At 55.4% G+C, this 27343-nt stretch overlaps 2 protein-coding genes across 4 annotated transcripts; one reads left to right on the top strand and one right to left on the bottom strand.

The window, feature by feature from the left end:
- Positions 1–3386: 3386 nt before the first annotated feature.
- On the top strand, positions 3387–14622 carry STAT6 (signal transducer and activator of transcription 6; the record flags this gene model as incomplete). Of its 2 annotated transcripts, none has more annotated exons than XM_079715412.1 (21): positions 3387–3502; positions 3914–4052; positions 4348–4431; positions 4852–4990; positions 5117–5169; positions 5342–5490; positions 6080–6211; positions 6330–6518; positions 6850–6937; positions 7071–7193; positions 7789–7881; positions 8600–8806; positions 9995–10089; positions 10186–10322; positions 10662–10808; positions 11026–11089; positions 11196–11304; positions 11507–11592; positions 12393–12458; positions 12563–12691; positions 12770–14622. In XM_079715412.1, 21 exons carry the CDS (start codon positions 3387–3389, stop codon positions 12957–12959), a joined length of 2535 nt encoding a protein of 844 aa, XP_079571538.1. In that variant the 3' UTR covers positions 12960–14622. The 2 variants fall into 2 exon arrangements, with proteins under 2 accessions (XP_079571538.1, XP_079571537.1); XM_079715411.1 differs by having other exon boundaries at positions 11196–11306; positions 11500–11592.
- A 194-nt stretch (positions 14623–14816) lies between these two features.
- On the bottom strand, positions 14817–19887 carry NAB2 (NGFI-A binding protein 2; the record flags this gene model as incomplete). 2 transcript variants are annotated; one of them, XM_079715185.1, is made up of 7 exons in its annotated part: positions 14817–14926; positions 15892–16083; positions 16289–16421; positions 16515–16566; positions 16903–17036; positions 17475–18348; positions 19805–19887. In XM_079715185.1, the coding sequence occupies 7 exons, from the start codon at positions 19885–19887 to the stop codon at positions 14817–14819; spliced, it is 1578 nt and encodes a 525-aa protein (XP_079571311.1). The 2 variants fall into 2 exon arrangements, with proteins under 2 accessions (XP_079571311.1, XP_079571312.1); XM_079715186.1 differs by lacking the exon at positions 15892–16083.
- Between the last annotated feature and the right edge of the window lie 7456 nt (positions 19888–27343).

Below are 27343 nucleotides of genomic sequence, written 5' to 3'. Positions count from 1 at the left end.
ACAGAATTGTGAGCTTCAGCTTCCCCTCCCCCACTCCCTCCCATCAGCGGTCACGAGACCACTAAGGCGTTCCCCACCAAGAAGGAAGGGGGACCTAGGAGTTCCAGCTCCCTGGCCGCTTTCAGGGTCCTCCACTGGAGGTAGCGCAGAGCCCAGAGGGATTTCTTTTTCCAGAGGCCACAGGGGAGCCCAGTCCCTTGCGAGCCCAAACCCCCCCGCCCCTGCGAAAGTTTGAGTATGGGAGCGGCAGTTTGGGGCGGCACGTCTCTGGCTTGATATTGGGTGACTTTCTGGAGGAAAGTTGATTGCTTTTGGGGGGGGACAGAGTAAGTGGGGATCAGCCTCCCCTCCAGCCTGGCCCCAAGGCCCCCAGGCCCCAGTCCTGGCTCCCCCCACCCCATGCTCCCCTACCCGGTATCGGAGGCACACACGCTCACCCCACTTTCTTCCTCTTCCTCCTCCAGCCCACTTTCCCTTGTCTGTGTCGTCAGAACTCCAGGGAGGGACCTGGGTAGTCGGAGAAGCCGGAAACAGCGGGCTGAGGCAGCCACTGCTTACACTGAAGAGGAAGGACGGGAGAGGATTGTGTGTGTGTGTGTGTGTGTGTGTATGTGTGTGTGTGTGTGTGTGTGTGTATTTTTTTTCTTTTTGGTGCTGGAGGTGGAGGGGGGGTGCTAGCAGGGCCAGCCCTGAACCCGCTGGACAGAACTACAGACCCATGGGGCCTGGCAGTGCCTGCTGAGAGAAGGAGAAGACAGCAGAGGGGTTGGCAAGGTGAGGGGATGCCTCCAAGGAGGGGAGGGTGGGGGGCCTCTGACTGTGAGTATGTGGAGCGGTGGGTTGGGGGGAGTGCCTCTCAGGATCCTCCCTGGGCAGAGTGGATGGTCCCCAAGAAATTCTTTCAGCTGGGGTTGGTGGCTGGTGGTACTGAGTTTTGGCAGTTTCGAAGTATCAGAAGAATCTGGGGTGAGTACAGGCCCAGCACTTCCCCTCCCCCGCTCCCCACCGTGGGTCACTTTTTCCATACAGCCCGTTCCCCACACCTCCAGGGACATGTAAAGGCAGGGAAAGGAGGGCAAGGAGGTGCCCCTCTGCCCTCTGGGTTGGGGGGAGGTGGCCGCCCCTCCCTAGAACGCTGATACCAGAGGGCAGTAGGTCCTAGACAAACCCGTATCCGGGCCCCCCAGAAAGGTTCCTGTTCAAGGGTGTGGCTAGCGGGTGAGCGAGCCCCAGATGCAGACCTCATGGTGTCCCAGAGGAGGGGGGAATTTCCCCCCTCAAAACTGCTCCACTTTTGGCGCGGCCACGTCACGGAGTTAGCCCTACTCTTGCTGAATTGGCCCCGCCTCCCGGCCCCCCGCCGCCGCAGACACACACTAGGCCACTCAGAGAAGCTCGTTTGACTCTTGGTCCTGTGGTCCCACGGTCAAAGGGCTCGGGAATGTAAGGGTTGAGGTGAGGTTTAGGCCACGAAGAGGGCTGATGCAGATCCTGGACGTTGGGTTTCCCTTCCCAGTTGGGAAGGGAACACTGGCCCCGCCCCCTCAGGCCGCGGCTCCTCCCTCCCTGCCGGTGTTGGGGGCTTACAGCAGGTGCCCCTGGCCTGGCCGGCCGATTGACCCAGCCTGGTTACTGGGTGTGGCTGGGGGAAAGTCTGGCCCCCTGCTGCCTGAGGCTGGAGTGGGAAAGATCTGAAGCCAGGGCCAGGCCAGGAACCTGGTCACTCAACAGGGGCATGTAGAGGAAAGGGGGGCTGCCTATGGCTGAGGCATCGCCTCAGTGCCCAGTAGGGTAGGGAGAGAGGTCCAAGGCCTGAGCACCGTGAGACACAGGAGAGGACGAGGGAAGAGAGAGATGGAGTCCTCCCCTGAGTTTGAAATACAAACCAAAAGGGGCCTCACCCCAAGGTGGGTGTAGAGAAAGGTCTATTAGAGGACCCTGAGCAGAATGGGGGGAGGATTCGGCCTTTGGGAGAAAAGAGCTCAAGGGGATAGGGACTGGGGGGAGGGGCAGGAACCTCCAGAAAAGGGGCCCCACTGTTCTCCGTCCCTCTGGGAGTCGTGGGAGAGAGGAGGGGCTAAAAGTGCAGCAGGAAACCTTGGGGTTACCAGGTTGGGGGAGACCCAGGGAGTTTCCATCCCCATCCTTTCTGTCATCTCTGGGAAGAGGGATAGTTTGAGAAACTGGAAACTGAGAGACCCCTGGGAAACCACTGGGTTACCCACCCCACCCTGTGGCCCACCCAGAAGTGGGGAGGCAGCCCTCTCCCCTACCCTCCCATCTCCTTTCCTCTTGCCCTCTTTTCTTCTCTTCGTTGTAGCCCTCTAGCCTCCTTGCCCCTCTTCTAGGCTTTTCACTGAAGGCTTATTAACCCCACTTTTTTCTCTCATCTCTCACCATCTTCCTGAGTTCTCTCTACTTTTCCTTTTGCTCAATCTCCTCTTCTTCAATTCTCCTCCCATGCCCCCCCCCCTTAGGATTATGGGATTTGGATCTGGAAGGCATCCTAACAGCACAACGTGGTGGTTAATCCTCTCTCGGGTTCAAATCGCTTGCTGAGTGGCCTCGGCAAGTTGGAGAACCTCCCTGAGCTCGGTTTCTCTACCTGTGAAAGAGGATAATTCTATATTTTAAAAATTGTTGCAAGATTTTAATGAGGTAATGAGCTCAGTATAATGCCTCATACGTAGTAAGTGCTTAATAAATGATAGCTATTATTACTCTGCCATCCTCTTCATCATCTAGCCAGGTAGTTTTCAGATTCTCTCATGGAACCCTGGAATTTTGAGGGGTTTCTCCGGGGAACCTTTGGGGTCAGGAGGTGGGGAGAGGGAAGTAAGAAGCAGTAGAATTCCAGGCCTACCACACTTGCTTTCAACAGAGAAACTCCAATTTTATATAATTGGGATTCCACAGATTAAAACTAAAATTGTCTACTGCTTTAAAAAGTTTGGAAAGTTCTGCACTTTATCCAAGCCTCATATTTTATAGATGAGAAGATTGAGGTCCACAGATGGGAGGTTTCTTGCCTACAGAACCAGAGCCAGGCCTAGAGCTACAACCCACATCCTGTCTTCTCTCAGAGAGCTTTCCCTACTGCCCCATCGCCCCTGTCTCCCACCCTGCCCTCTGGCTGCAGCTGAGCTCTTCCCACCCCATCACCCCTGTGTCTACCGTTGAAGGAATTACATTGTCTGAGGCATTGGCCAGGGATGTCCCTGGTTTGAGGTGGTCTGGCTGTGAGTGGTGGTGGGGACGGTCTCTGGGAGGGCTGTCTACGGGAGGTCCCTGGCTGCCCCCAAACAAGAACCAACTTTCTTGGGCACCTCTCAGAGTGCCCAAGTAGCCTTGTTCCTTTTCTCCAGGCACCCTCCAAACCCCAGATCATGTCTCTGTGGGGTCTGGTCTCCAAAATGCCCCCAGAAAAACTGCAGCAGCTCTATGTCGACTTCCCTCAACACCTGCGGCATCTCCTGGGTGACTGGCTGGAGAACCAGCCCTGGTGAGTCCTGGCTGCCCCATGTTGGTCCCCCAGGTCCTCCCCCACCCACCTTCTCTCTCATTAGATTTTCTTCATCCCATTTCAAGACTTGGGACTCGTTATTCCATGTGCGATGGTCCAGATTTAGCTGGGAGTCTGTGCCACATCAACCAGACTATGCATGTTGATACGTGGAGTCCCCCACCCCCTTAGGAGGCTGAGCCAAAGAGGAGGGAGGTCAGAGCTGGGGTAAGGGCACTACCCACAACAGCTGGAAAACTGGGGAACAAGGGACATGGCTGAGGACTACAGAGGGCTTGGATGGAGGACAAGAGGAGGAAGGAGCCGCTGAGCTGATTGCTGTGGGGTAAAGGAACAGAAGAGCAGAGGAAGCCCTGACCCGAGGCTGCCTCATCCTTGATCTTCCTGCAGGGAATTCCTTGTCGGCTCAGACGCCTTCTGCTGCAACATGGCCAGCGCCCTACTTTCTGCCACTGTCCAGCGTCTTCAGGCCTCGGCTGGAGAACAGGGGGAGGGGAGCACCATCTTGCAACACATCAGCACCCTGGAGGTGGGGCAGGAGGGGAGGGGACAAGGCTGGGTGGGGCCTGGAATGGAGCTGGGGTGAGCATTGGATGCTGGAAGCAAATTGGTTGGATGCTGGAAGCAAATTGGTGTTCCTGTGGCTAGCTGTTAGCTAGCAGGCAAATTAGATTTTAAAAGCATGCAAACGCATGAAAACTTCTGGAGTCTACAGTTGTGCTGCCTTTCAGTGCATGCATGAATGGAGGGGCTGGGGATTGGAAGGGGAGAAAGACATGGGTAAGAGCCAGGCTAACCCTGTCTACCACCCTTCATTTCTATAGAGCATATATCAGAGGGACCCCCTGAAGCTGGTGGCCACTTTCAGACACATACTCCAAGGGGAAAAAAAAGCCATTATGGAACAGGTATTGTGGTACCCCACCTCCCACCCCAAGTCAACTCCCTGGGACTTTAGCCTGAGCCATGAGAAACTAGAAGGAATTTGAACTTCAGGAAAAGTTCAGTGTTCTAGGCCCAGGGTGACCAAAGGAGTCAAAGTGAGCCCCAAGTTAAGCTCAGAGAAGCTTGCAATGAGGGACTGAGGGTAGTGAGGCCTTGGAAGGAGAGAGCAAGTGATACGGAGCTGATTCTGCCAGGAGAGAGGTCTTATCTTCAGGAAATTCCAAAAGGTCAGGAAGGACTGTCCAAGGAGAGAAGGGAGTCAGACAAGGGAAGTGGTCTGTTTTCTGCAGAGCATGGCAGTCACACCCCTTTAGGGAGTGGATGCCGAGGGGAAAGGGCTGGGCAGAGTGTCACACCTCCTGGCATCTCTCCCTCCTGTGCAGTTCCGCCACCTGCCAATGCCCTTCCACTGGAAGCAAGAGGAACTCAAGTTTAACACAGTCCTGCGGAGGCTGCAGCACCGAGTGGGGGAAACCTGCCTTCTCCGCAAAGCCCTGCAGCCTGGGGCTGAGGGAGGCCAAGGTGGGAGCCTGGGCCTAGAGCCCTAAGAGGGTTCTGGGGAGTGTGTGGGAGTGATCCCCTCTTGGATCTCAACCTTGACTGAACCTCAAATCTATCTGCACCCCTGATTTCTGCCCCTACCCTCAGTGTCTTTGCACAGCCTGATAGAAACTCCTGCCAATGGGACCGGGCCAAGTGAGGTGAGTAATGGACTGGGACATGGAGATTGAGCTCCAAGGGCAGACTGTGAGGGTCTCAAATCTGTGGAGGGATGGAGATTAGACCTCAGAGAGGTGAGAAAGAGAGCCCTACCCTCCAGAGCTGGGTGAGGAGGAAGCGTGTGGCCCTGGCTCAGGCCCTTTCTTCCCACAGGCCCTCGCCACGTTTCTGCAGGAGACTGTCGGGGAGCTGGAGGCTGCCCAGGCCCTGGTGCTGAAGAGGATCCAGATTTGGAAACGGCAGCAGCAGCTGGCAGGGAATGGCGCACCCTTTGAGGAGAGCCTGGCCCCACTACAGGAGAGGTTGGGGCAGGGCTGACAGGGAAGGGTGGGGGGCTGGGGGTGGACACCTGCTGTCCCTGCTGGAGCACCCACAGGTGCGAGAGAGGAAAACCAGGCCAAAGGGTCTTGGGGTGGGTCAAGACTCAGAGAAGCCCGTTCCAGCAGAGCCACACACACTGTTGTTCAGGTTCTGTCCTGTATACGTGCACCCGGCGGACGGGGCACAAGTAGGAGTCCTTCCAACCCACAATTCTCTCTTCAAGCCCCTTGCCCAGAGGACTGGGAAGTCTATTTGGTCTACTGGGCGGGGCGCCTTTGAAAATGCACAAAAGCATCGTATGTGCTGGCAGCTGACCTGGGTACCAGAGCCCTGGGGAAGAGGCAGCTGGGTTTCCACAGAGCTTCCAGGCACTGAGAAGGAACCTTCCTCCCCAGAGCCAAGGCATGTCCCACAACTCCGTTAGCCCAGGTGCCTTGCAGCCACGCCCACTGCTCATCCCACCCCTCCACACACACTCTCCTGCTTTCCTCCTGGGTTTAGGGGCGGGGGCTCTGGGTGGGGAGCAGGCAGCCTAAACCCTGTGCCCCCTGACCACTGTCCTGTCCCCAGGTGTGAGAGCCTGGTGGACATTTACTCCCAGCTGCAGCAGGAGGTGGGGGCGGCTGGTGGGGAGCTTGAGCCCAAGACCCGGGCAGCGCTGATTAGCCGGCTGGATGAAGTCCTGCGAACCCTCATCACCAGGTATGAGACCCCAGCCTGGCCTAGAGCAGACCCCAAGGAAGGAAGAGGGTCAGAGCTGTGGGGAGGGCACCAGAAGGGACCCAGCTGCTAACTTCCCTCGTGTCCTCACTCCTCCCAGCTCTTTCCTGGTGGAAAAGCAGCCCCCCCAGGTTCTGAAGACTCAGACCAAGTTCCAGGCCGGGGTTCGATTCCTGCTGGGCCTGCGGTTCCTGGCGGCCCCAGCCAAGCCTCTGATGGTCAGGGCCGACATGGTAACCGAGAAGCAGGCGAGGGAGCTGAGCATGCCCCAGGGGCCCGGGGCTGGAGCGTAAGCTGGGGCTGGAGAGGGGCTGGAGGGTGGTGGAGGCCAGAGGAGCCTGGGGGACTGGCACCACGAAGAACAGGGGGACGACAGGGAGGGCGGGCCATGGGATGTGGGGACCCTGTATGATAGTCAAGGCGGAGGAAGGGGAGGGACCCATCAGTGCTGGAATGGGGTGGGAGCATCATGATTTGGCTAAGATGGGGACTTCTCCCTTAAGAACTCAAGTGGGGAGATGGAGATTAGGGGCCAGTAGTCCAGGCCATTGGCTGGTGGACTCAAACTCCTGCCACTCCTGGCCCAGTTGGGATGAGCCACTCTCTGACTTGCCTGGCAGAGAAAGCACTGGGGAAATCATTAACAACACCGTGCCCCTGGAGAACAGCATTCCCGGGAATTGCTGCTCTGCCCTGTTCAAGAACCTGGTGAGGCCTTTGGGGAGCAGTGGGCGGGGGTCCTCAGGCCAGGACATTCTCCTTGGAGAGGGTGTTGGGAGCCCAGGAGAAGCAGTTGCTGCCCTCACCCTCCTCTCCCTCGCCCCCCCCCCCCCCCCCGCAGCTTCTGAAGAAAATCAAGCGGTGTGAACGGAAGGGCACAGAGTCTGTCACCGAGGAGAAGTGTGCCGTGCTCTTTTCCACCAGCTTCACGCTCAGCCCCAACAAACTCCCTATCCAGCTCCAGGTGAACCGAGGCCCCAGCCCTGCCCGAGGCGGGGCCTCAGGTGCCCCTCCAGGCCGCACACTGGGGCCCTGCATCCTCACTCTCCACGACTGCCCCATACCCTGTGTGTTTGGGATTTGTGCACGCTGGGGCCCCGGGTGAGCGGGGGGGAGCAAGAACCGGAGTGCACGCCCCCGGGAGTGACAGTGTAGGAGCAACTGGCACTTAACGCACTTTTCATAGACCAGGGCACTGCTTTAAGTCACACACATGCACACACACGCGTGGTTTTCGCAATAACATTATGAGGTATGTATTATCACTAGCCTCATTTTATAGAGGAGGACATTGAGACACAGAGGGATTGAGTAATTAGCCCAGGTCACACAGCTACTGAATGTTGGAGCTGGCATTTGAAACCTGGGGACTCTATAGCACTGACTTATAACTTCTCTGCAGTAAGGTCCTAATTGAGCTTCAGAAAGCACTCGATAACATACCGTGAGTTTTTAACCATGTTGTGTGAGTCCAGTAGCTTCCCTGCACCCTCAGAGCCAGCCCTCTGTGGAAGCCCCTTGCCCCAGTAAGAAGAACCCCCTTTCCTCACCCCCTTCAGGCCCTGTCTCTGCCCCTGGTGGTCATCGTCCACGGCAACCAAGACAACAATGCCAAAGCCACCATTCTGTGGGACAACGCCTTCTCTGAGATGGTGATGAAAGACCTGGAGTTGGCGGGGGCAGGGGGGGCTCTTACCTGGGAGGTGGGCTGCAGGCTGGCAAGCATGTTCAAATACGAGTGACCTTAACTCCTTCTCATAGACCTGTTTTCGTACTTCTGACCTCTTTTCGTGCCAATTTTTTTTCATACTTCATTTTTTAAATTTAATTAATTAATTAATTAATTAATTTTTGGGCTGCCTTGGGTCTTCGTTGCTGCGTGCGGGCTTTTCTCTAGTTGCGGCGAACAGGGGCTACTCTCGTTGCAGTGCGTGGACTTCTCATTGCGGTGCCTTCTCGTTGCAGAATATGGGCTGTAGGCGCGTGGGCTTCAGTAGTTGTGGCACATGGGCTCAGTAGTTGTGGCGCGCAGGCTCTAGAGCGCAGGCTCAGTAGTTGTGGCGCACGGGCTTAGCTGCTCTGCAGCATGTGGGATCTTCCCAGAGCAGGGCTCGAACCCGTGTCCCCTGCATCGGCAGGCGGATTCTTAACCACTGCACCACCAGGGAAGTCCCCTTTTCATGCCAATCTTAACAGCTATCCTGCAGGAGCACCTTAGACTCCTTTGGAAAAGCACCATCTTTGTTGAGCAAGCTCAGGGGGACAAGGCTGGGGAGGGGCAGGCTTGGGGAAGTGGGGAGGATGAAGGCCCTGCTGACGAGGGATGCGGATGTCAGCCTGAGGCTCCCTTTCCTTCTCTCCTCCCCCCAGGACCGCGTGCCCTTTGTGGTGGCTGAGCGGGTGCCCTGGGAGAAGATGTGTGAAACTCTTAACCTCAAGTTCATGGCTGAGGTGGGGACCAACCGGGGGTTACTCCCAGAGCACTTCCTCTTCCTGGCCCAGAAGATCTTCACCGACAACAGCCTCAGCATGGAGGCCTTCCAGCACCGTTCTGTGTCCTGGTCACAGTTCAACAAGGTCATTCCCCTGAGCTTCGGACTTCCCACCCCCAAGCTCTTCATCCCTGGGGCACTCAGGGCTTCCCCAACCTCTGCCCAGGGATCAACCGCTGGGATCTTCACAATGCCCCACCACGTTCATCAGGAAGGCCTCTGTCATGGCCCAGGCAGGAAAACCCCTCAGGTCTCTGGCATCCCCCCGTTTTGGTCTGGGGGCCCTCTGTCCTCCCTCTTTGCCAGTGATCTGCGTGACTCACCCAGATTGTATGTAAACACAGCTTTGATTCAAAATGACTTTGACCCATTGGGAAAATAGGTCTTGTTGCAAAAGCAGGGACGAAATCCCACAGGGACATATGCAATAATACCAGCTACCATGTGTTGACAGCTTACTGTATGCCAGACACTGTGCTTCAGCAGTTCATATATGTTATCATCCCAACATCCCTCTGAGGTAGGTACTACTACCCCCACTTTACAGAGGATGAACCCGCTCAGAGGGGTTAAGTGGTTTGTCCAAGGCCTCCCAGCAAGTGAGTGGCATGTCTGGGATGGAACATCATATTTCTGACTCTTGCTCTTAGCTACTACATTTTACTGCCTCCAAAATAAGGTGGCTCAGGACTGGATCTGTTACAAGAACAGGGGAAAAAGGAGGTCTGGGTGTCTTGGTTGAGGACCAGCTGGCTAAATGCAGTCATGCACTGAACTCTTCTTTAAAAAAGGAAGGAAGAAAAGCCCACACGACCAGAGGATGTGTTAGCAAAGGGAGCAGGACACTCACACCCTGCAAGCTGCCTTCTCTGGACACCACTTCCTCCAGGCCTCATTCAGGAGGGTGTGGAGCACAGTGGTTAAGAGGAGGCCCAGCCCAGACTTCCTGGGCTGAATCCCAGCTCTGCTTCTCACCAGCTGTGTGAGAAGCAAGTTATTTGACCTGTCTAGGCTTCCACTTCTTCATCTGTAAGATGGGATACTCCCAGGACCTCCCTCCCTAGGCTTGTAAAGATCAGATACATTAATTTATGAAAAGAGCATGGAATAGTGCCTGGCACATGGTAAGCCTGAGTGTTGGCCATTGTCATGGATGGGGTCTCAGGTCCAATGTGGTCCCCTCAGTCCTGTGACTCTGTCGTGTAGGTACTCACAGGCCAATGCCTGCCCGAACTAGGCTCCTGTGCTCCCACCAACTCCCCTCTCCCCACAGGAGATCCTGCTGGGTCGTGGCTTCACCTTTTGGCAGTGGTTTGATGGCGTCCTGGACCTCACCAAACGCTGCCTCCGGAGCTACTGGTCAGATCGGTGAGTCCCCACCCCAGGTGGCCTGAGCAGCTGTACCTCCAGCTCCCACTCCACACCCTGCGACCCCACCCACATCCTCTCCCTCATCCTGGCCAGGTTGATCATTGGCTTCATCAGCAAACAGTACGTCACTAGCCTTCTTCTCAACGAGCCTGATGGAACATTCCTCCTTCGGTTCAGTGATTCAGAGATTGGGGGCATCACCATTGCCCATGTCATCCGGGGCCAGGATGGTGAGGTCACCCCAGCCAGTCCTCTGCCTCTGTGCCTGTGCCCTCTGGGGTTTCTTCTGGCGAGGAAACATCCTGGCCTTCCTTGAGGCCAACCCTGATCTTTAAGAAGTTCTTCCTTAGGTCCAACTTCTCTTCCTCCTTCTGTGGTCTAAACGTCTACCTTCTCACTGTGAGCTCTGTGGGAATGGAGACGGGTGGGTCTCCCTCCCTCAGGACCCTCACCCTAGCTCCTCTCCTCCTTACCTTGGTAGATTGAGAATGAGTCCAGTAGTGGGGGGAGGTTGGGGAGGGGGAAGAAAGTCTGGACAGAGGGGACTCAAGGTCTCATTCCCATTGTAGGCTCCCCACAGATAGAGAACATCCAGCCATTCTCTGCCAAAGACCTGTCCATTCGCTCCCTTGGTGACCGAATCCGGGACCTCACTCAGCTCAAAAACCTCTACCCCAAGAAACCCAAGGACGAGGCTTTCCGGAGCCACTACAAGCGTGAGCTGGGGCTGGCAGTTCTGACTCCTTCCCGTTGTCCACCTTCTTCCTGCTCCCAGCTGCCCCCTCCCTGCCTGCTGTGTGTCATCCCCAACGTCTCTCTCCATTTTCATCTCCCTGCTTCTGCTACCTGCCCATCAGCCATGCTCACCTTTTCCACCTCCCTTCCTCCCTAAACCAGAAGCACTCCATGGCTCTCCTTTTCTCCCCACAACAGCTGAGCAGATGGGTAAGGATGGCAGGGGTTATGTCCCAGCTACAATCAAGATGACTGTGGAAAGGTGAGTGTGCTGGTATGGATGGAGGGTGGGGCCCAGTACTTATCTGGGGGAAGGGGTGGTGGCATCAGCCCCTGGTCAGTCACACATGCATCCTCCCCTCCTCCAGGGACCAGCCACTTACCACCCCTGAGCCCCAAATGCCTACCGTGATGCCCTCTTACGATCTTGGAATGGTCCCTGACTGCTCCATGAACATGCAGCTCGGCCCAGATATGGTGTAAGAAGCTTGAGAGACAGAACTGGGAGTGGTCTGTGCCAGCAGGCTGTTTCAGCATGGGCAGCTGGGAGAGCTGGCACTGGGGGCTGAAGTAGGGAATTTCCTTTCCTTGAAAGGGATTCCCCATGTTGAGGCAGGGATTTGGGGTGTCCAGGAGAAGGGCTGGCATCAGGGGTCTGCTTTCTTTCCCCAGGCCCCAGGTGTACCCACCACGCTCTCACTCCATCCCCTCATATCCAGCCCTTCCCCGGGAAGAATCGGTCAACGTGCTGCCAGCCTTCCAGGAGTAAGTGGGGCCATCTCTGGGGAACGGGGTGGGATACCCACCTGCAACGGGCATGGGCACTTGCATTTGTTAGGGAAGGCTCTTCTGTGAGAACGGGGTGGCAAAAAGCCAACAACTGTGTCTCTTCTGTCCATTCCACTGAGGTGTTAGTGGTTAAGATCCAGGTTCGAATTCCAGCTCCACCACTTGCTGACTTTGGGCAAGTTACTTAACTCTGATGTGTCATCTGTAAAGTAGGGAATAATGATAATAACAGTACCTACCTCACAGGGTTATTGTGAAGGTTAATTGAGTTAATAGTATGTGTAAAGCTAAACACAGTACCTGGCTCATAGGAAGAGCTATGTATTAGTATTATCTCTCCCGCTCCCGAAAGCTACTGTCATTTATCTGCTGTCTTGATTTTTATTTTTGTATCTTTTTGGCCCTGAAGTGGCATAGACACTTGTTCTCCAGGTAGCACTCAGGTACTTACTCTCAGTCAAGGCATGACATCTCCCCTCCCAGAAGTTGAGGTAGGGGTGGGGACAGGGGTACTTAGAGCCAGCAAAGTTCAGAGTCCAAAGAAACATTAGAAATGAGCTAATCTAGCCCTCCTCTCTCTCCTGCCCCCAATCGCCAATGCATACGCGTTTATACAGATGAGAAGTCCAAGCTCACAAGTGGAAATGGATTGCCCAGTGCTTGCCGTCAGGATGAGGAGCTGGAAATACTGTTTCCTCACTCAGTGGTCTTGACTTTGCAACACCCTGCCCTTGTCCAGCTTTCCTTTCTGACTGTGCCCTCCTCCCTGATTCCAGACCTCACCTGCAGATGCCGCCCAACCTGAGTCAGATGAGCCTGCCCTTTGACCAACCTCACCCTCAGTGAGTGACATCCACCCCCATCCTGAGCTCATGCTCCTCATCCATTCCCAGCCTCAATCCCCCGACCCCCGCCACCACCTCACTTACTTCTCTGTGCCCGGCAGGGGCCTGCTGCCGTGCCAGCCTCAGGAGCATGCCGTGTCCAGCCCCGAGCCCTTGCTCTGCTCAGATGTGACCATGGCGGAAGAGAGCTGCCTGAGGCAGCCGGTGGGAGGGTTCCCTCAAGGCACCTGGTGAGTATCAGCCTGGGGGTGGAGGCTGAGGAATGGATGCCATGCCTATCCCACTGCTTCCCTCCTTCCTCCCTGCAGGGTCCGTGAAGACATGCTCCCGCCCTTGCTGCCTCCCACTGAACAGGACCTCACCAAGCTTCTCCTGGAGGGGCAAGGAGAGACAGAGGGAGGGTCCTTGGGAGCCCAACCCCTCCTGCAGCCCTCCCACTATGGGCAGTCTGGGATCTCAATGTCCCACCTGGACCTAAGGGCTAACCCCACTTGGTGATCCCAGCTGGAGGGGGAGCCCAGAGAAGACAGCTCTCCTGCCCCCATGGACCTGCTCTGAACACCTGCCTGTGCTGCCAAGCAGCAGCTGGGGAGCGTGTCCTCCTATCCCCACCTACTCCCTGGTCAGGAGGAAAAGACTTTGCCAGGAGAATGTACAGTGGGTGGAACATATCTACTCCTTCCCTCCCACCACACACCCCTGCCCTCCACTTTCCAAATACTGGAAGGGAAATTCAGGTTCCAAGTGAGACACGCCCCAAAACGCCTGCACACGCAGCGCGCGCGCACGCACACACGCGCACACACACACACAACCTCTCCTTGCAAGATGGGGCTGAGCAGGAAGGGAGCTGGGCCAGAGCACAGGTGAGGGCACAGAGGGCTTCTCTGCTTGCCCCGAGCCGGGGCTCCGGACACACATGTGGAAACACACAGACACGTGTACACAACTGCTTCAGAGGCTAGGGATGGAAGTATGGGCTTGGGCCCCAGCCCTGGGGGAATGGGAAACAGTTCAGGAGACCCTGGGAGAGAGGCGGTTCTGTACGTTTGGCTGCTGCTGTAGGTTTGGCCCAGATTAAAAAATCCCAATCAGCTCCAAATTCCTGTCAGTCAGATGGAGGCTTCTGGATATGTGCATGAGATTGTGCAGAAATACAAGGGCCGAGTTTGTGTGTAGCTCTGTGAAAGTGTGTGGACCTGAGACGTTAATATAGAGATGTCACACACATTAGTTTTATGGCCACATAGAACACGTACCTCTCTGATTTTGCCTGTGTGACAACACGTTTGGAAGTGTGAGACACTGCACAAAAGATACCAGTGAGTATACTGGCCTCTCTGATGTATGCTAACCCAAATGTACTAAGCTTTGAGTATGACTGTGCCCAGGTTGGGTCTATGTGGCTGTAGCTTCGGTGGCTCAACACCTCCAATCCTGCCCAGAGGCAGAGGCTGAGCCTGGGGTCCAGACTCAGGTGTATGGTCCTCGTGGTGTATTGGGGGCCCTACCTGCTGCTGCTTTTCTATTTCCCCACCCACCGCCAGCTTCCCTCCACTCCCCAACCCCGTGCCACCCTTTCTCCATCTTGGGGGTCATAGATCCTAAGCCATAAAATAAATTTTATTCCAAAATAACAAAATAAATAATCTACTGTACACGATCTGAAAAGAAAGACGCTCTAACTGCTCAGACAGGTGCTGCGGCCCAGATCCCAGCTGAGGGAGACCCTGAGTCCACCCAGGCCTCCCGAGGGGGCCGGTGAAGGGGACCCCACACCCCCCTAGAGAGGGCAAGAGGGAGAGAACCGCTGAGGACTTGGGGGGAAGATGGGGATGGGTGGGCAAACTGCAGCACTTGTTAAATTAAAGAAACAAACTAGAAGCACAAAAATGGAGGAGCAGAGGGGACGAGCAGGTCCAGTGTTCCCAGGCCCCCAGATCTGGGGGGAGACCGTTTCCATTTTTAGCTGCTGGACCCTCCCAGGGAAGTCCCCCTTTCCCCCATGTCCAAACTGAGTCCAACTGCTCACGTCACTGATTCTAACTAGAGAGGATGGGAGTGTGCTGTGTAAGGGAGGGGAGAATCCCAAGTGCCCTGGAGGCAGAGTTCTTGCCTCCTTGCTCTGGGCAAGGGTGAGGGGGCACCGTGCACCCTCCTTGTGTCCTCTCGCCAGGCCCCTGCTTGTTATTGCTTGAAGCCCCATAGTTCTATGCCCATGGGGCAGGTGGGGAGGCAGGAGAAGGGCAGCGGAAGGATCCAGGGTTGTGACTAGATGCCAGGGATGGAGAGTGGAGGGGTCTGTGTGAGCCAGAAGCCTGGCGCCCTGGGTCTGAGGATGCTAGTCCCCGCCCCTCACTGCCGGCTGGCCTCAGCCTCCACTTTCACGCTGCTCCTTCGACCTTCCACCAGAGCAGGATGGGGTCCTGGGGCAGGGCATCGGTCCAGCAGCCCCTCCTCGAACTCTGCAGGGAGAAGGGATAGGTTAGGAGGCTGTGGGGTGGACGCTGCAGACAGAGGGGGGCTGAGAACAGAGGTGGGGGTAGAGAAGGCTGCGAAGATGAGCTTGATTTCCTGACTCCTGCCCACCTCTGGTCTAGGGGGCGGTTCCATACCCAAGTGTGTGCGCCCCCTCCCCTTGCTGGCTGTGTGTAGCTCTCTGTCTCTGGATGTGTCTCTCTCTTTCTGTCTCTCCCGCCTCCGTTCTGCTGGAATTTCTGGTTCTGTCAGGAGCTGTGGGGGCGGCTTGGCTCTGACCTCTCCCCCTCCCCCCTTCCCAGGCTCTGCTGCCCCCGCTTATCCCTGGCCTCCTCCCAGGGTCCCCCCCCAACCCTACCATGCCCCCCAGGGTTCTTAGAAGCCAAAACAGGGGGGACACAGGAAGCCAGCCTCCCAGCTCCTCCCCCAAGAAGAACCCCCGTCAGTCCCCGCCCCCAGTTCCCACCCACACACAGTTTAAAAATACCAAGCTAGGGTTGGTGGCTTTGTCTGCTGCGTCACTCTGAGCCCAGCCGATGCCCGGCCCTCTGCCGGCCTCCTTGCCTACTCCCGCTTCCCCCATCCACACACAAAGCATCCCCCTCTGGGCTCCTCCAATTCCAAGCTAGCAATCCTACCCCAACTCCTGGCCTGCTCCACCCTGCTGCGTTGGTAGAAGTTCCATCCAAACTTCCCTTCTTGGTGGCTCTCCTCTTCCTGTTCCCCTTCGTTCCCCATTCTCTGTCCCCCTGCTCCCCAAGCTCGCCATTCACAGACGTCCACTTGGGGTTAGACGCTCCCCACTGGGAACAGGCCTGCAGGGTTCCCCCCTCCTCAACCCAAGGCCTGGTTAGCTGGAGCCCCACCACGCTACTGCCCCGAGGACACCAGGACTGCTGTGCGGGGCCTGGGTGGCAGGGGTGCTTGGGGATGGCACTGCTGGCTGCCTCACCTGCGAGAGGTGGCTTTGCGGGCACACAGGGGCTGAGGCGGCCCACGCGGTCGTGGGAGACGAGGCGGGCTAGCCGCAGCCCCTCATCCATCAGCGTCTGCTGCAGGATGTGGCGGCTCCACAGCCCATGGGCTGGCAACGCCAGAGGCAGGTCAGCAGGGGGCGGCGTCAGCCTTGGGCACGACCCCACAGCTGTGGGCAGGGGCACGGGTCAGGTAGGGGGCCGCAGTCAACGGAACCCTCACCCTCAACCACAAAGCCAGCCCCACGGGCCCAGGCCCATTTGCTCCCGCCCAGCCAGGCCTCCCAGCCCTGTGCCAGGCAGTGGCCTCCTGGCGCCCTCCTCCCACGCCTTCCCCTTGCCCCCTCAGTGAGAAGCGCTCTGACGCGCACTCACCCTGCAAGTGTCCATCCAGGCTCTCCCCGGACAGGCTGGCGCTGTCTTCCTCCAGGCTGGGGCGGTATGGGTGTGCATAGGACTCAGGGCCTGGGGGAGGCTGCTGGATTTCAGAGTGACTTTGTTCTCCAACCTGTGGATACCCCAAATGGGGAAATGAGGACTGGCAAGAGAGGGGGCTGGGGAAGGGTGCCCTAACCTCCTATATGTACCCTAGCAAACCTACCTCTTGTTTCAGTTTCTTCAGTGGGGGGCCTCCCAGTTCTTCAGGGTGGAGCCTGCAAAGATGGAGAGAAACAAGGAGGGTGAGGCTGGGGAGGGACACATGGTGGACAGGACACAGAATCTGATGGGGAACATGCATTATTCCCAGGATCTGAAAAGATGAAGGGTAAGCAGGAGTCCCCAGCTCAAGCACTGTTGTTGTGGGGGGCAGAGGGGACCTGAGAGGGATAGGAGGTGGGGCCAGACCTAGGCAAGTGGACTTGGCCAAAGGCAGGGACACGCAGGCGGGTGGGAAGCAGGCCTACAGGCACCTGAAGTGGAGGTCAGGACGTGACCCAACTCCTTGGCAGGATTCTGATCTAGGGAGAACCTGAAGAAGGGGGTCTCACCTGGAGCCCTTCAAGGAGGACAGGTAGGTGCTCTCTCGGGCCACTTGGCGGGACAGGGAGAAGAGTTCCACTCTCCGCAGTAAAAGAGTGTTGTCCCTCATGCAAAACTGGGCAGCAGCCTCGTTGATGGTCAGCTGTGGAGAGGACCGCCAGAGCAGTCAGAATCCTAACTGGCCCACTACCTTGCCCAGACCTCCTCACTCCCCTTCACCACCAGACAAATGAGGCTCATCCATCAGATGTTTGCTTGGGTTTTAACACCATGCAGGAGCTTACTGAGGAAGGAAAACAGAGGTCAGCACCCACAGCTTCCTAGGAATGCCCGGGGCCTCCTCCACTCCTGTGGCGTCCTGATCGGCATGGGGCTGGACAGCTGGGCTCTTGCCTGTGTCTCTGCTTCCCCCTTAGTTGAGGGAAGCACTGCAACAGCTGAGGTTGGTAGGGGAGGGGATCAGGGCCTGGGGTCCTGGTCATGGGGCAATGAAACAGACTTGGGGAGTATGAGGATTCTCAGAGGTGAGTAGGTCAAGGCCCGGGAGTCAAGAGCAATCCTGGGAGGCTGGGGTCCTCACCTCATGCAGGCTCAGCTGCTTGCCCTCCCGCCGCTTGGAGTCAAAGCGGCCATAGATGATGCTGTATTTGCGTATCTCTTCTTCCTTCTGGCTGTCATTATCGTCCATCTCAAAGATGTGGCCCACACTCCGTGCCAGCTTCTTGTTCAGCTTCAGCAGGGAAGTCACCTCCCCAGCATCTCCCCTTGGGAAGCTTCGGAAGATCCTCTCCACGCTCTCCACCACCATGCGTACCATCTCTGGCTCCAGTCGATCCGGACCACCACCAGCCCCAGCTGCTGCCAGCCCCCCAGCCCCAGTCCCCTCAGGGACTCCTCCCCCTGCAGGTGGGGAGAACGGGGGTGAGCCAGCCTCCTCTTCTCCTCCTGCCCCAACATCAGACTCTGGAGTGCTCCGGCCTGGCCAGATCCGGGGGTCCCCTGCCCCAGGTCCCCCAGACAATGGCGACAGCTTCTCTCCAAGTTCAAGGGGGCTCTTAGGGCTAAAACTGCGGGCACTGCCCGCCTTTTCCCCTGGGCTGCCATGCCCGTTGCTCATGCTCCCTTTCCGGGTCCCTGCAGTTTCAGAGATCTTGAAGAGTGGAATGCTGGAAACGGGCACGGCAGGCACTGGCTGGCTGAAGAGCCCTGGATTGGTGGCCCACTCTCTCAGTGCCTTCTGTAGGCGTCGGACATGGAGGGGCTTGGTGGCCATGCCCACGAGTGCCATGATCTCCAGGAACTCCTCCTCACCCGCCTCACACAGTTGCTGCACGTCGTCCCCTCCCTGCTGGATGAAGGTCTCATAGTAGGAAAGGAGATTGGCGCGCTGCAGGACCCGGTACAGCTGCAGCTCCCCCAGTGTCCGAGGCAGGGCCATGGCTCGGGCACTGGGCCTGAGAAGGAGGCGCACAGGGAGGGGGGCAGTCAGTGCAAGTTCCCTTGCTGGGTACCAACCCACAGTCACAACTGTCTTCTCTTTCCTGCCTGTTTCTCTTCCCCTCTTTTGAATGCTCTCTCTACCCAGACCTGAACACAGACTATGAGAATCAGGCACTGCTCAGAGGCATAGCCATGCCAGTGCTATCCCAGACTGCCCGGAAGTACCAAAAGCCAGACCAGTTTTTGCCGAAGTCAAAGGCTCCAAGCCCCCATCCTCAGCTTTTACTTTTCTGGCCTGGGGCAAGGAGACCTTGAGCACTGAGGCCAGCCAGCACACCCCTGGGATGGCTGGACCAACTTCTCTTCCAGAACACAGTCCTCACCTTCCACCCTAAACACCTAGCGGTCTCAACATTACACAAGTTAACTTCGCACACTGAGGTGAATGCAGGACCCCCCATCCTCCCTACACTGGACACCTAGGACCACTATTGGCCAGCTTTATTCCCTGGTGGCATCGTGCTTATGCGGCTGAGAGACAGGGGTGCGGCCCCTCCCCCTGCCCTTTTCCACTCAGTGAGCTAGGCAGAACATCCTCTGCTCCCCTTTCCCCACCTCTGCTCAGCTTTTCCCACGGATTAGGCATTCTTTGCCCACTCTTGCTCTCTCTCCCCAGGACCTCCCCTGCCTTCCAGACTGCCCAGTGCACCTCAGTTGGCCCCTCTCCCAAAAGTGACCTTCCCACCTGCTCCATAGGTAAGCCCATCCCTTCAGCTCAGGCACGGGAGAGAGAAGGAGTGCCTCAATTGTTCTGCTTCGGGGCCGGTCCGCCCCCACACACTCCCACAGTGCTACCGTCTGTGGGCGAACACCGCCGGGGGGCTCCCGCCTACCCTTCTCTCCCTCATTTTCCACCCACGTCTTCAAGGGTTGTGTGGGAGCGACTCAAGACCCCTTGAGGGAGGGGCCGCACAACGAAACTCCCCCACAAGCCACAGAAATGGAAAGAGACGCCTAAGGCATGCCCCGTTTCTGCAGAGCTCCTCTGATGCTCTGTTGGTTCAAAGGCGCCGGCTTCTCCCGGACCCCGGAGCCGCGCGCTCCGTGCCGACAACGGACTGAGCCAGCTGAGTGGCCCTCCCCCGGCACTGTTGCCAGCTAAAGCTCCAGGGCTTCCCCTAGCGCTTGGGAGCCTCCACATTCTTTGCAGGGGGCTCACATGCCAGGTCATGCGCACAAAATAAACGGGCGATGGAGAATTAGGTACTGCTCTTTCACATCCAGCTTCATCAGCTTCCTGCCTGCTCCCAGGGCCCCTAATTCGAAGACGCACCCCCTTTCCGTCAGTCTCCACCCCCCACCCCCGTCCCGCTTCCCCTCGTCCTCTGCTCGACCTCCGCCCTCCGGACCCCTTTCCCGAGTCCAGCTCCACCCATCTCCACTCCCCGGCGCTTCCCTTTGCCCACTAACTTCAGTCTGGGCTGCGGGGTCCGGCGGGCGCTGTCCCCTCCGCCCGGCGGCTGCTCGGCTGTGGGGGAGGGAGCTCTGTGCATGGACGGCTGCAGACCACCGGGGATGCCCCTCTCGGTGCCCAGAGCTCAGCGCCTGCCGCGCGCTGCTCTTTTCCGGGCGCGCGAGGCCGTGTCCGCCGCTGTCCGGGCTCCGTCCCTCCCTCCACGTCTCCTCTCTTCGAGCCTCCGCGCCTCTGTCTGTGCCTCTGCCCCCCCCCACCTCCCCGGCTGCGCTTGCCGCCTCTCCGCGCCTCCGCCCCCGCAGGACGCACGGGGAGCGAGGCCCGGCGCAGCTCTGGCTGCCTGGCGGGCGGAGGGCGTGGGCCGAGCCGGGGGCGGAGGCCGGGGGCGGGGGGCGGGCGCCCGGGCCTCTCCGCCGGCCTCAGAGATGCCGCGGCGGAGAGACGGAGAGAGGCGGAGACTGGGGGGAGGGGGTGTGGAGCAGGAGGCGGGGGCGGGGACTTGGAGCCTGGGCACCGAGTTGGGGACTGAGGTGACCGACGCTGGGCTGTGGAAGGCGGGCTTGGGGATCCGGCGGGCGGGGCGAGGTCGCTCCGTGCCGCCCACGCCGGATGCACAGCCGGCCTTCTCCGCGCCCACGTACCCACGTGAGAGCCCAGCCGGCGACATTCTTACTCCCACCCCCCTTCCCCTCCGAGCGGAGAGCGGAATTTCACAACCACGCACAGGTACACAAAGACACAGAAGCACACGGACGGGCACAGGCGCCTAAACTACGCGGACGCCTGCCTGCCGACACTCGGGCCTCGCGGTGCTGTACTTGTGAATGTTAGGAGCGAGCCCGGAAAAGTTGTTGGAGACTCGGGGTGCACGGCTCCTTTCGCGCGTGCATCTGATTCCCATAGGGTGTGCACTTCAGGCAGGTCTGTGAGCGTGGGGCTCTGCAGGAATCTTTTACATATCCTCGCGCTGTTCCCCAGCCCCAAAAGGAGTTATTTGAAGAGGCCGTTTTCGGAAACCCAGGCGTCCTTCCATCCCTGCCCTGAGTTCCCGTCGAAGTTTGGCGAACAGGAATGGGCGGGTCTTGCTAGAAGCTACCACTTAGACGCGCGGCGATTAGTCGCGTCGGGTTTTGTTAGCGCTTTTAGGTCAGGCAGGGGTGGGAGGGGTACCCCGCCTTGCTCTACTCGTCGCACCCTATTTGCTGAGGATGGGGACCTGCTCCTGAGGAATTGTGTGGCAAGCCTGGGAGAGGGAAGATACCTTTTCTAGGGATGTCTATTAGGGCACTTCGCCCGCAAGAGTCTAGTGGAAGATGGGCAAGGGCCGGCTGCATCCAACGTGGCTCCCTACAGAGGAGTAGGAGGGAGGAGCTCCTTCAAGGAGCCTAGCCCCTCCCCGCAACCCCCCCTCCCCGCTTTGTTTCTCCCAGCCCCATCTGGTTCCCATTACACTCCCGCCCACGCCTGGGAGGGCGGACGGGCGGGGGCTCTGAGCGCCCGGCTCTGCGGCTCTAGGCCCCGAGGAAATGAAGGGGGTTGGGGGAGAGGCGGCGGGAAGCGAGCGGACTGGCCAGAAACAAGGTTCCCCCTAGTCCGAAACCTCACCCCCGCCCATTCCGCACTTCTGAGTGGGTGGCGTGGGCCAGGGCTGGTTCTACATTCCGGCCTGGTGAGGGGACCGTTAGGCCTCCGGTGGGAACAGGAGAGGAGGGGTGCATCACGGGGGGGAATTTGGGTAGCCAAGATTCTCTTCTCCATGCCATTAAGCCCCAAACACGGGGGTGGGGAGTGACAGAAATGAGCTGAGTCCTCCGTCCCGCAACTGGAGGGTGCGGCTACACGGGGTCCCCCCGGGCGCACTCCCCGGGAGCACTCCCCGACCTCTCTTAAGTGTGTGGGCGCCCCTCCCCCCTCTCTTCTCCGGTTATTTTAGAGCCTTGGCTGCCAGCGGCTGGCCCCGGGTTTCCACGTGCCTCCGCCCTCCCTCTGCCCACGCTCCCCGTGACGCACATCCTCCGCCCACGCAGCCTCTGATCGAGGCGCCCCCCTCCCTCCCACCCGGGCCCCCTTGGGGTGGTGTTGAGCCCCCGGATCCGGAGGGAGACGCTGGCCCGCCCGGGGAAGAGGGCGGAATAGGGCGTGAAGCAAGGGGGCGGTAACCAACTGGGCTCATGGCGCTTGGGTCCCGGCCCAGGAAAGAGAACGGTGGAGGAGCCAGTTCTGGGGCCTCAGTTCCACGGTACTGGGGCCGGTACTAGGCCAGAGAGGGATGAGGAGAGAAAAATCCCACGCACTGGGCCAGCCCACTCCCCTAGGGGTCAGAAGGAATCTGTTTGGGTGCGAACGTGTATCTGAGAGTGAAACTCCCGAGTGTTTGTATCTTTGTTTCTCAGGGTTGTCGTGAGGTTCAAATGAGAGGGTGTATATGAAAACTTTGTAAATTGTGAAATGTTAATAAGCAGATTTAAGACGCTATTGCCAGTTTGTGCCTCTGTACCCTGAGATTATGTATTTATACGTTTCTTTACATCTAGTTGTGTGTCTCTGTCTCTCTCTAGGTTTGTGAGCCCCTCTGTGTGGATTTAAAAAATCATTGACTTGTCAAGCCCCACCAGAGGCCGAGACGCCCCCGCAGCCGGAGCTGCTGAGAGGTCTGTTCTTCGCTTCCCTCCCACTCCTACCACCTCCACCTCCCCTCCTCCTCCCTTCCGTTGACAACAAGGAATTTCCAGCCTTTAGCAAATGGAGAGAAACAGAGACAAAGAGACCAAGACTATGAGAAACTATGGAAAAACAATAAAGATAAGAGACAGGTGGGGGGAGGCTGACAAAAAGGGGATGCAGCAAATTAAAAGTCTTAATTTCTTTTTCGCCTTGAGCCCCGTTTTCCCCAGTGTGGCTCAAGCCCACTTCCCTACCTGACTCACCTGCTTCCCTCCCCTCTCCTTCCACGTCGGTGTTCTCAGAGGCTCACAGAGCTGAGCAACGGATCCCATTTAATCAAGGATTAGCTTAATGCTACACTGATCGCTTCCAGGAAGGGAAACGATCCTCAGTCCCCATTTTCCAAGAACAGAGGAAAAGATTGTGAAGAAAGTGGGTGGAAGAGGAGTGAAGAAATTGCCAACCAGAGGGATTGTCATTCCTAGGCATGAGTAGATTTTCATCCAGCAGATTGCACTGCTCACTGACCCCCCACCCCAAGTTTTCACCAGACCAAATCCAGCTCATACAGCAAGATCTGGCTCAAATGTCACCTTCCTGGTCCCTCTCCTTCTTGTACCTCCTCTAGGCAGAATTAATTCCTCCCATCCCTCAGTGGCCCCATGGCTCTTTGTACACATTTCAATTATAGTTGCTTGTTTCACCTTTAGCCTGGGACCTCTCCTGATCTGGTCTCTAGTGGGCCCTCAGAAATGAGTGAGTGGATGATGTTATTTCCAGGCCTGAGCAGCTTTGAAAAGGGCAATTGACACAGATTTTACTCCAGAGGGGGCTGAACCTGGGCAGAACTGTTCAAGTGGAGACGATTGTTTTCCATGTCTCCTTCCTTCTTAAAGTTTCCAGTGGGTCTCACAAGTCTGGTTCCTTGGCCTTCTAAAATGTCCACTAGTCTGGTAAATTAATTCATACCCAGGTGCTAAAGGTAAAACTGAAATCCTTGCTGGTAACAGAAAAATATGAATATAAAGTAATGATCCTCTTTTTTTTTCTCTTTCGTTAACATGTTAGAATTATAGTCTTCGAAGGAGTACTGTCCTTCAGTTTCGTCATCTTGCCAGAGATGCTTCACCTCTCAAAGACAAATAATCCTGACTTCTGCCTTTAAGGAACTCATAGGCTAGTAGGGGAGGTAGACACGATTACAATGTAGTGCCATAATAGGGGTACAAATAATGATAGAAGTATAGGGGGCAAGTGATGTCTTCTGCTTGGAGTTGTGAGGGACTGGTTTAAACAGGCATCCAAAGGAGGTGATGATGCAGCCTAGGATTTTGAAGTGTAAATAGATTTCCAGGAAGAAGGGACAGTCAAATCAGAGCAGAATTTAAATTTACGTGGAAGTATGAAACAGAATGATATGTTTGAGAACCTAGAAATTGTTCATTATTGCTGGATGGGGGGTGTGTGTGCTGGTGGTTAAAAAGGAGCCCAGGGAGGTGTACAAGGCCATTTCATTAAGAATATTAGAGACCAGTGCTTCTCAAACTATAGTAAAGGACCAATTTTTAAAACAATTTCCAGGGACTTCCTTGGTGGCGCAGTAGTTAGGAATCCGCCTGCCAGTGCAGGGGACACGGGTTTGATCCCTGGTCCGGGAAGATCCCACATGCTGCAGAGCATCTAAGCTCGTGAGCCACAACTACCGAGCCTGCGCTCTAGAGCCCGCGAGCCACAACTACTGAGCCGGAGTGCCACAACTACTGAAGCCCACGCACCTAGAGCCCGTGCTCTCAACAAGAGAAGCCACCCATATAGAAGCCCAGGAACCGCAACGAAGAGTAGTCCCCGCTTGCAGCAACTAGAGAAAAGCCCGCACGCAGCGACAAAGAGCCAAGGCAGCCAAAAATTTAAAAAAATAATAAATAAATAAAATTTTATTTTAAAAAAACCCAACAATTTCCAATCACGGTAGAGTCCACTACTCTATAAAATACACTAAAAGTGAATTATTAGAAAAAAATGAAATAAAATCCCATTTTTATTAAATTCAATAAATATAAAATTTCTCTGTCAAATTGCTATCAAAGTTTCTAAATGCCTACACTTAATTTCTGAAATTGTTTCATTGCAGATTGGTCACAAACTTTGAGTAGCACTGTTGTAGTTAAAATTTGTTTATGTTTGAGGTCATATAAGGGCAATGGACTTCATCACAGGAGATACCATGGAAAAATAAAGACTTGGTAACATGGGAGTGACATGGTCAGTTATGCATTTAGGAGTAGTGTAGAGGAAGGGTTTTATGGCTGCAAAAACAGCAAGGAGGCCAGCTTGAAGGAAACTAAAGTGGTCCAAGAGAGCAATGACAAGGTGCTAGACTAAATCACTGGCGCGGGATGGAGAGGAAAGGACAGATTCAAAGGATAGTCAGCAGGTAAAATCAATAGGACTTGATGATTGGCTAAAGGGTTGGGGGACGAGAAGAGTTTAGGGTGACTCTTGGGCTTCTAGCTTGGGTGATTGAGTGAATGAAATGGAGCATCTTCATCAAATATTTACCATCTGCAGTCTTTTTCCTAAATTGAGAAAGTTATGAAAACCAAAATTTTTCATATCTCATTTGACCAGAGAATCTAATCTGACCTGAACTTATTTTGTGGCAGACCACCTAAACTTACATGAGGTTATTTATAGTTTCATTTATCCCACTTTCATTTATACCAATGTGGATCTTCATATCTCTTATTGCAGAAATATTAATTTGTTTATGAGGTGCTGTCCCAGACCCCATTAGGATTGCTGCCTTATATATTGTGTATGTATCATATTACATTTCTAAAATCCAAAATTCTGAAACACATTTACTATCCAGATTTTCCACCCCATTTACTCATCAGTCTTGGCCTGAGTTCTTTTGGCTATTTGCATAAATCAGATCCACCTGCAGGTAATGAATATTCATTGCGTTGTGTGCTATGGAGTCTGAAGATGATTCTCAAAGTGTTTTGAGCAGTGTCCTTATTATTAAAACAAGGCTAAAAGCTTCTTGAGTGTCTACCTGGAAGTGACAGAACTCATTTGGATGATAAGGTGTGATGTGTTTATGGACAACCAGTCTCATTACTGTATACTTTTTTTACACATTTTAACAGTCAGTGGCAGTCCAGTGGTTAGGTCTCAGTGCTTTCACTGCCGGATCCCGGGTTCAGTCTCGGTGGGGGAACTAAGATCCTGCAAGCCACGCAGCACAGCCAAAACCAAAACCAAAACCAAACAAAAAACAAAACAAAACAGTGGTCAGTGATCCTCTGGAATTAGTTCCCCTGTTCTCTGGACTTTGTTCAAAACCAAAGAGCAATCTCTGAATGCTGAGAATTTGGGACCTGGTGGAAAATGAAGTGTGTGTATGGGTGTGGCTGTGGGTGGGTGTGTGGGTGTATAAATTATTTTTTAAAACAGTTTTAGACTTGCAGAAAAATTGAGAAGATAGTACAGAGAGTTCCCATGTACCCCACATCCAGTTTCCACTATTATTATCATATATTAGTATGGTGCATTTGCCACCTTAATGAACCAGTGTTGATCCATTATTATTATTTTTAAATTATTTTAGGCTGCGTTGGGTCTTTGTTGCTGCGTGCAGGCTTTCTCTAGTTGCGGCAAGTGGGGGCTACTCTTTGTTGCGGTGCGCAGGCTTCTCATTGCAGTGGCTTCTCTTGTGGATCACGGTCTCTAGGCGTGCGGGCTTCAGTAGTTGTGGCACATAGGCTCAGTAGTTGTGGCTCACGGGCTCTAGAGTGCAGGCTCAGTAGTCTTGGTGCATGGGCTTAGTTGCTCTGTGGCCTGTGGGATCTTCCCAGAGCAGGGCTCGAACCCATGTCCTCTGCATTGGCAGGCGGATTCTTAACCACTGTGCCCCTAGGGAAGTCCCTGATACATTATTATTAACTAAAAGTCTATAGTTTACTCAGATTTCCTTAGTTTTTACCTAATTTTTTTCTGTTCCAGGATCCCATACATGATACCATATTACATTTGGTTTCCATGTCTCCTTAGGCTCCTCTTGGCTGTTAGTGTCTCAGATTTTCCTTGTTTATGATGACCATGAGGCGTACTGGTTAGGTATTTTGTAGGTTGCCTCTCTCTTTTTTTTTGGCTGTGCCGCACACAGCTTGTGGGATCTTAGTTCCCCAACCAGGGATTGAACCCCTGTCCTCGGCAGTGGAAGCGCCGAGTCCTAACCACTGGACTGCCAGGGAATTCCCTAGGTTGCCTCTTTATTTGAATTTTTTTAATGTTTATCTCATACTTAGATTAGTTTTAGGGGTTTTGGGGAGGAAAACCACAGAAATACGATTTTCTTCATACAATATCAAGGGTACATAGTAGCAACGAGCTTAATTATTGTTGATAACTGACCTCTTTAGGTCAGCTAGGGGAGTGTGTGGTGTATGTATATGAGAGACATAGGATGACCACTGCAGTCAGGGGTGGCCTTGACTTTTCTGAGGATGAAATTCCTTCTCTTGCCCATGGCTCAGCCCCATTTTGACTCTTAAAAAAATCCCTTGTTTTGAAAGCTTGAACCTTCCCCAGCAGTAACCTCCTTCCGTGACTTCCCCCTTAACTCACTAGCCTCCATTATCTCTAGTGTTCCTACCCACCACTATCAGATCCTCTAAAAAATAAGATGCTTCAATTTCGATTAACATTTACTGAACACCTGTTATGTGCTAGGCATTCTGCTAGGCCCTCACTATGTAAGTCATTTAATGGGAAGCGCCTGATGCATAGAAAGAACCCAGGCTTTGGGGTAAGGCTTGGGTTGGAACCACAGCCCAGCCCAACGAACTATGCAATCTTAGGCAGGT

This window comes from Hyperoodon ampullatus, assembly GCF_949752795.1.
Source record: "Hyperoodon ampullatus genome assembly, chromosome: 11".
Taxonomy (NCBI): Eukaryota; Metazoa; Chordata; class Mammalia; order Artiodactyla; family Ziphiidae; genus Hyperoodon; species Hyperoodon ampullatus.
Note: the sequence above shows the minus strand (reverse complement) of the source record. Positions and strands in the feature narration are given on the sequence as shown.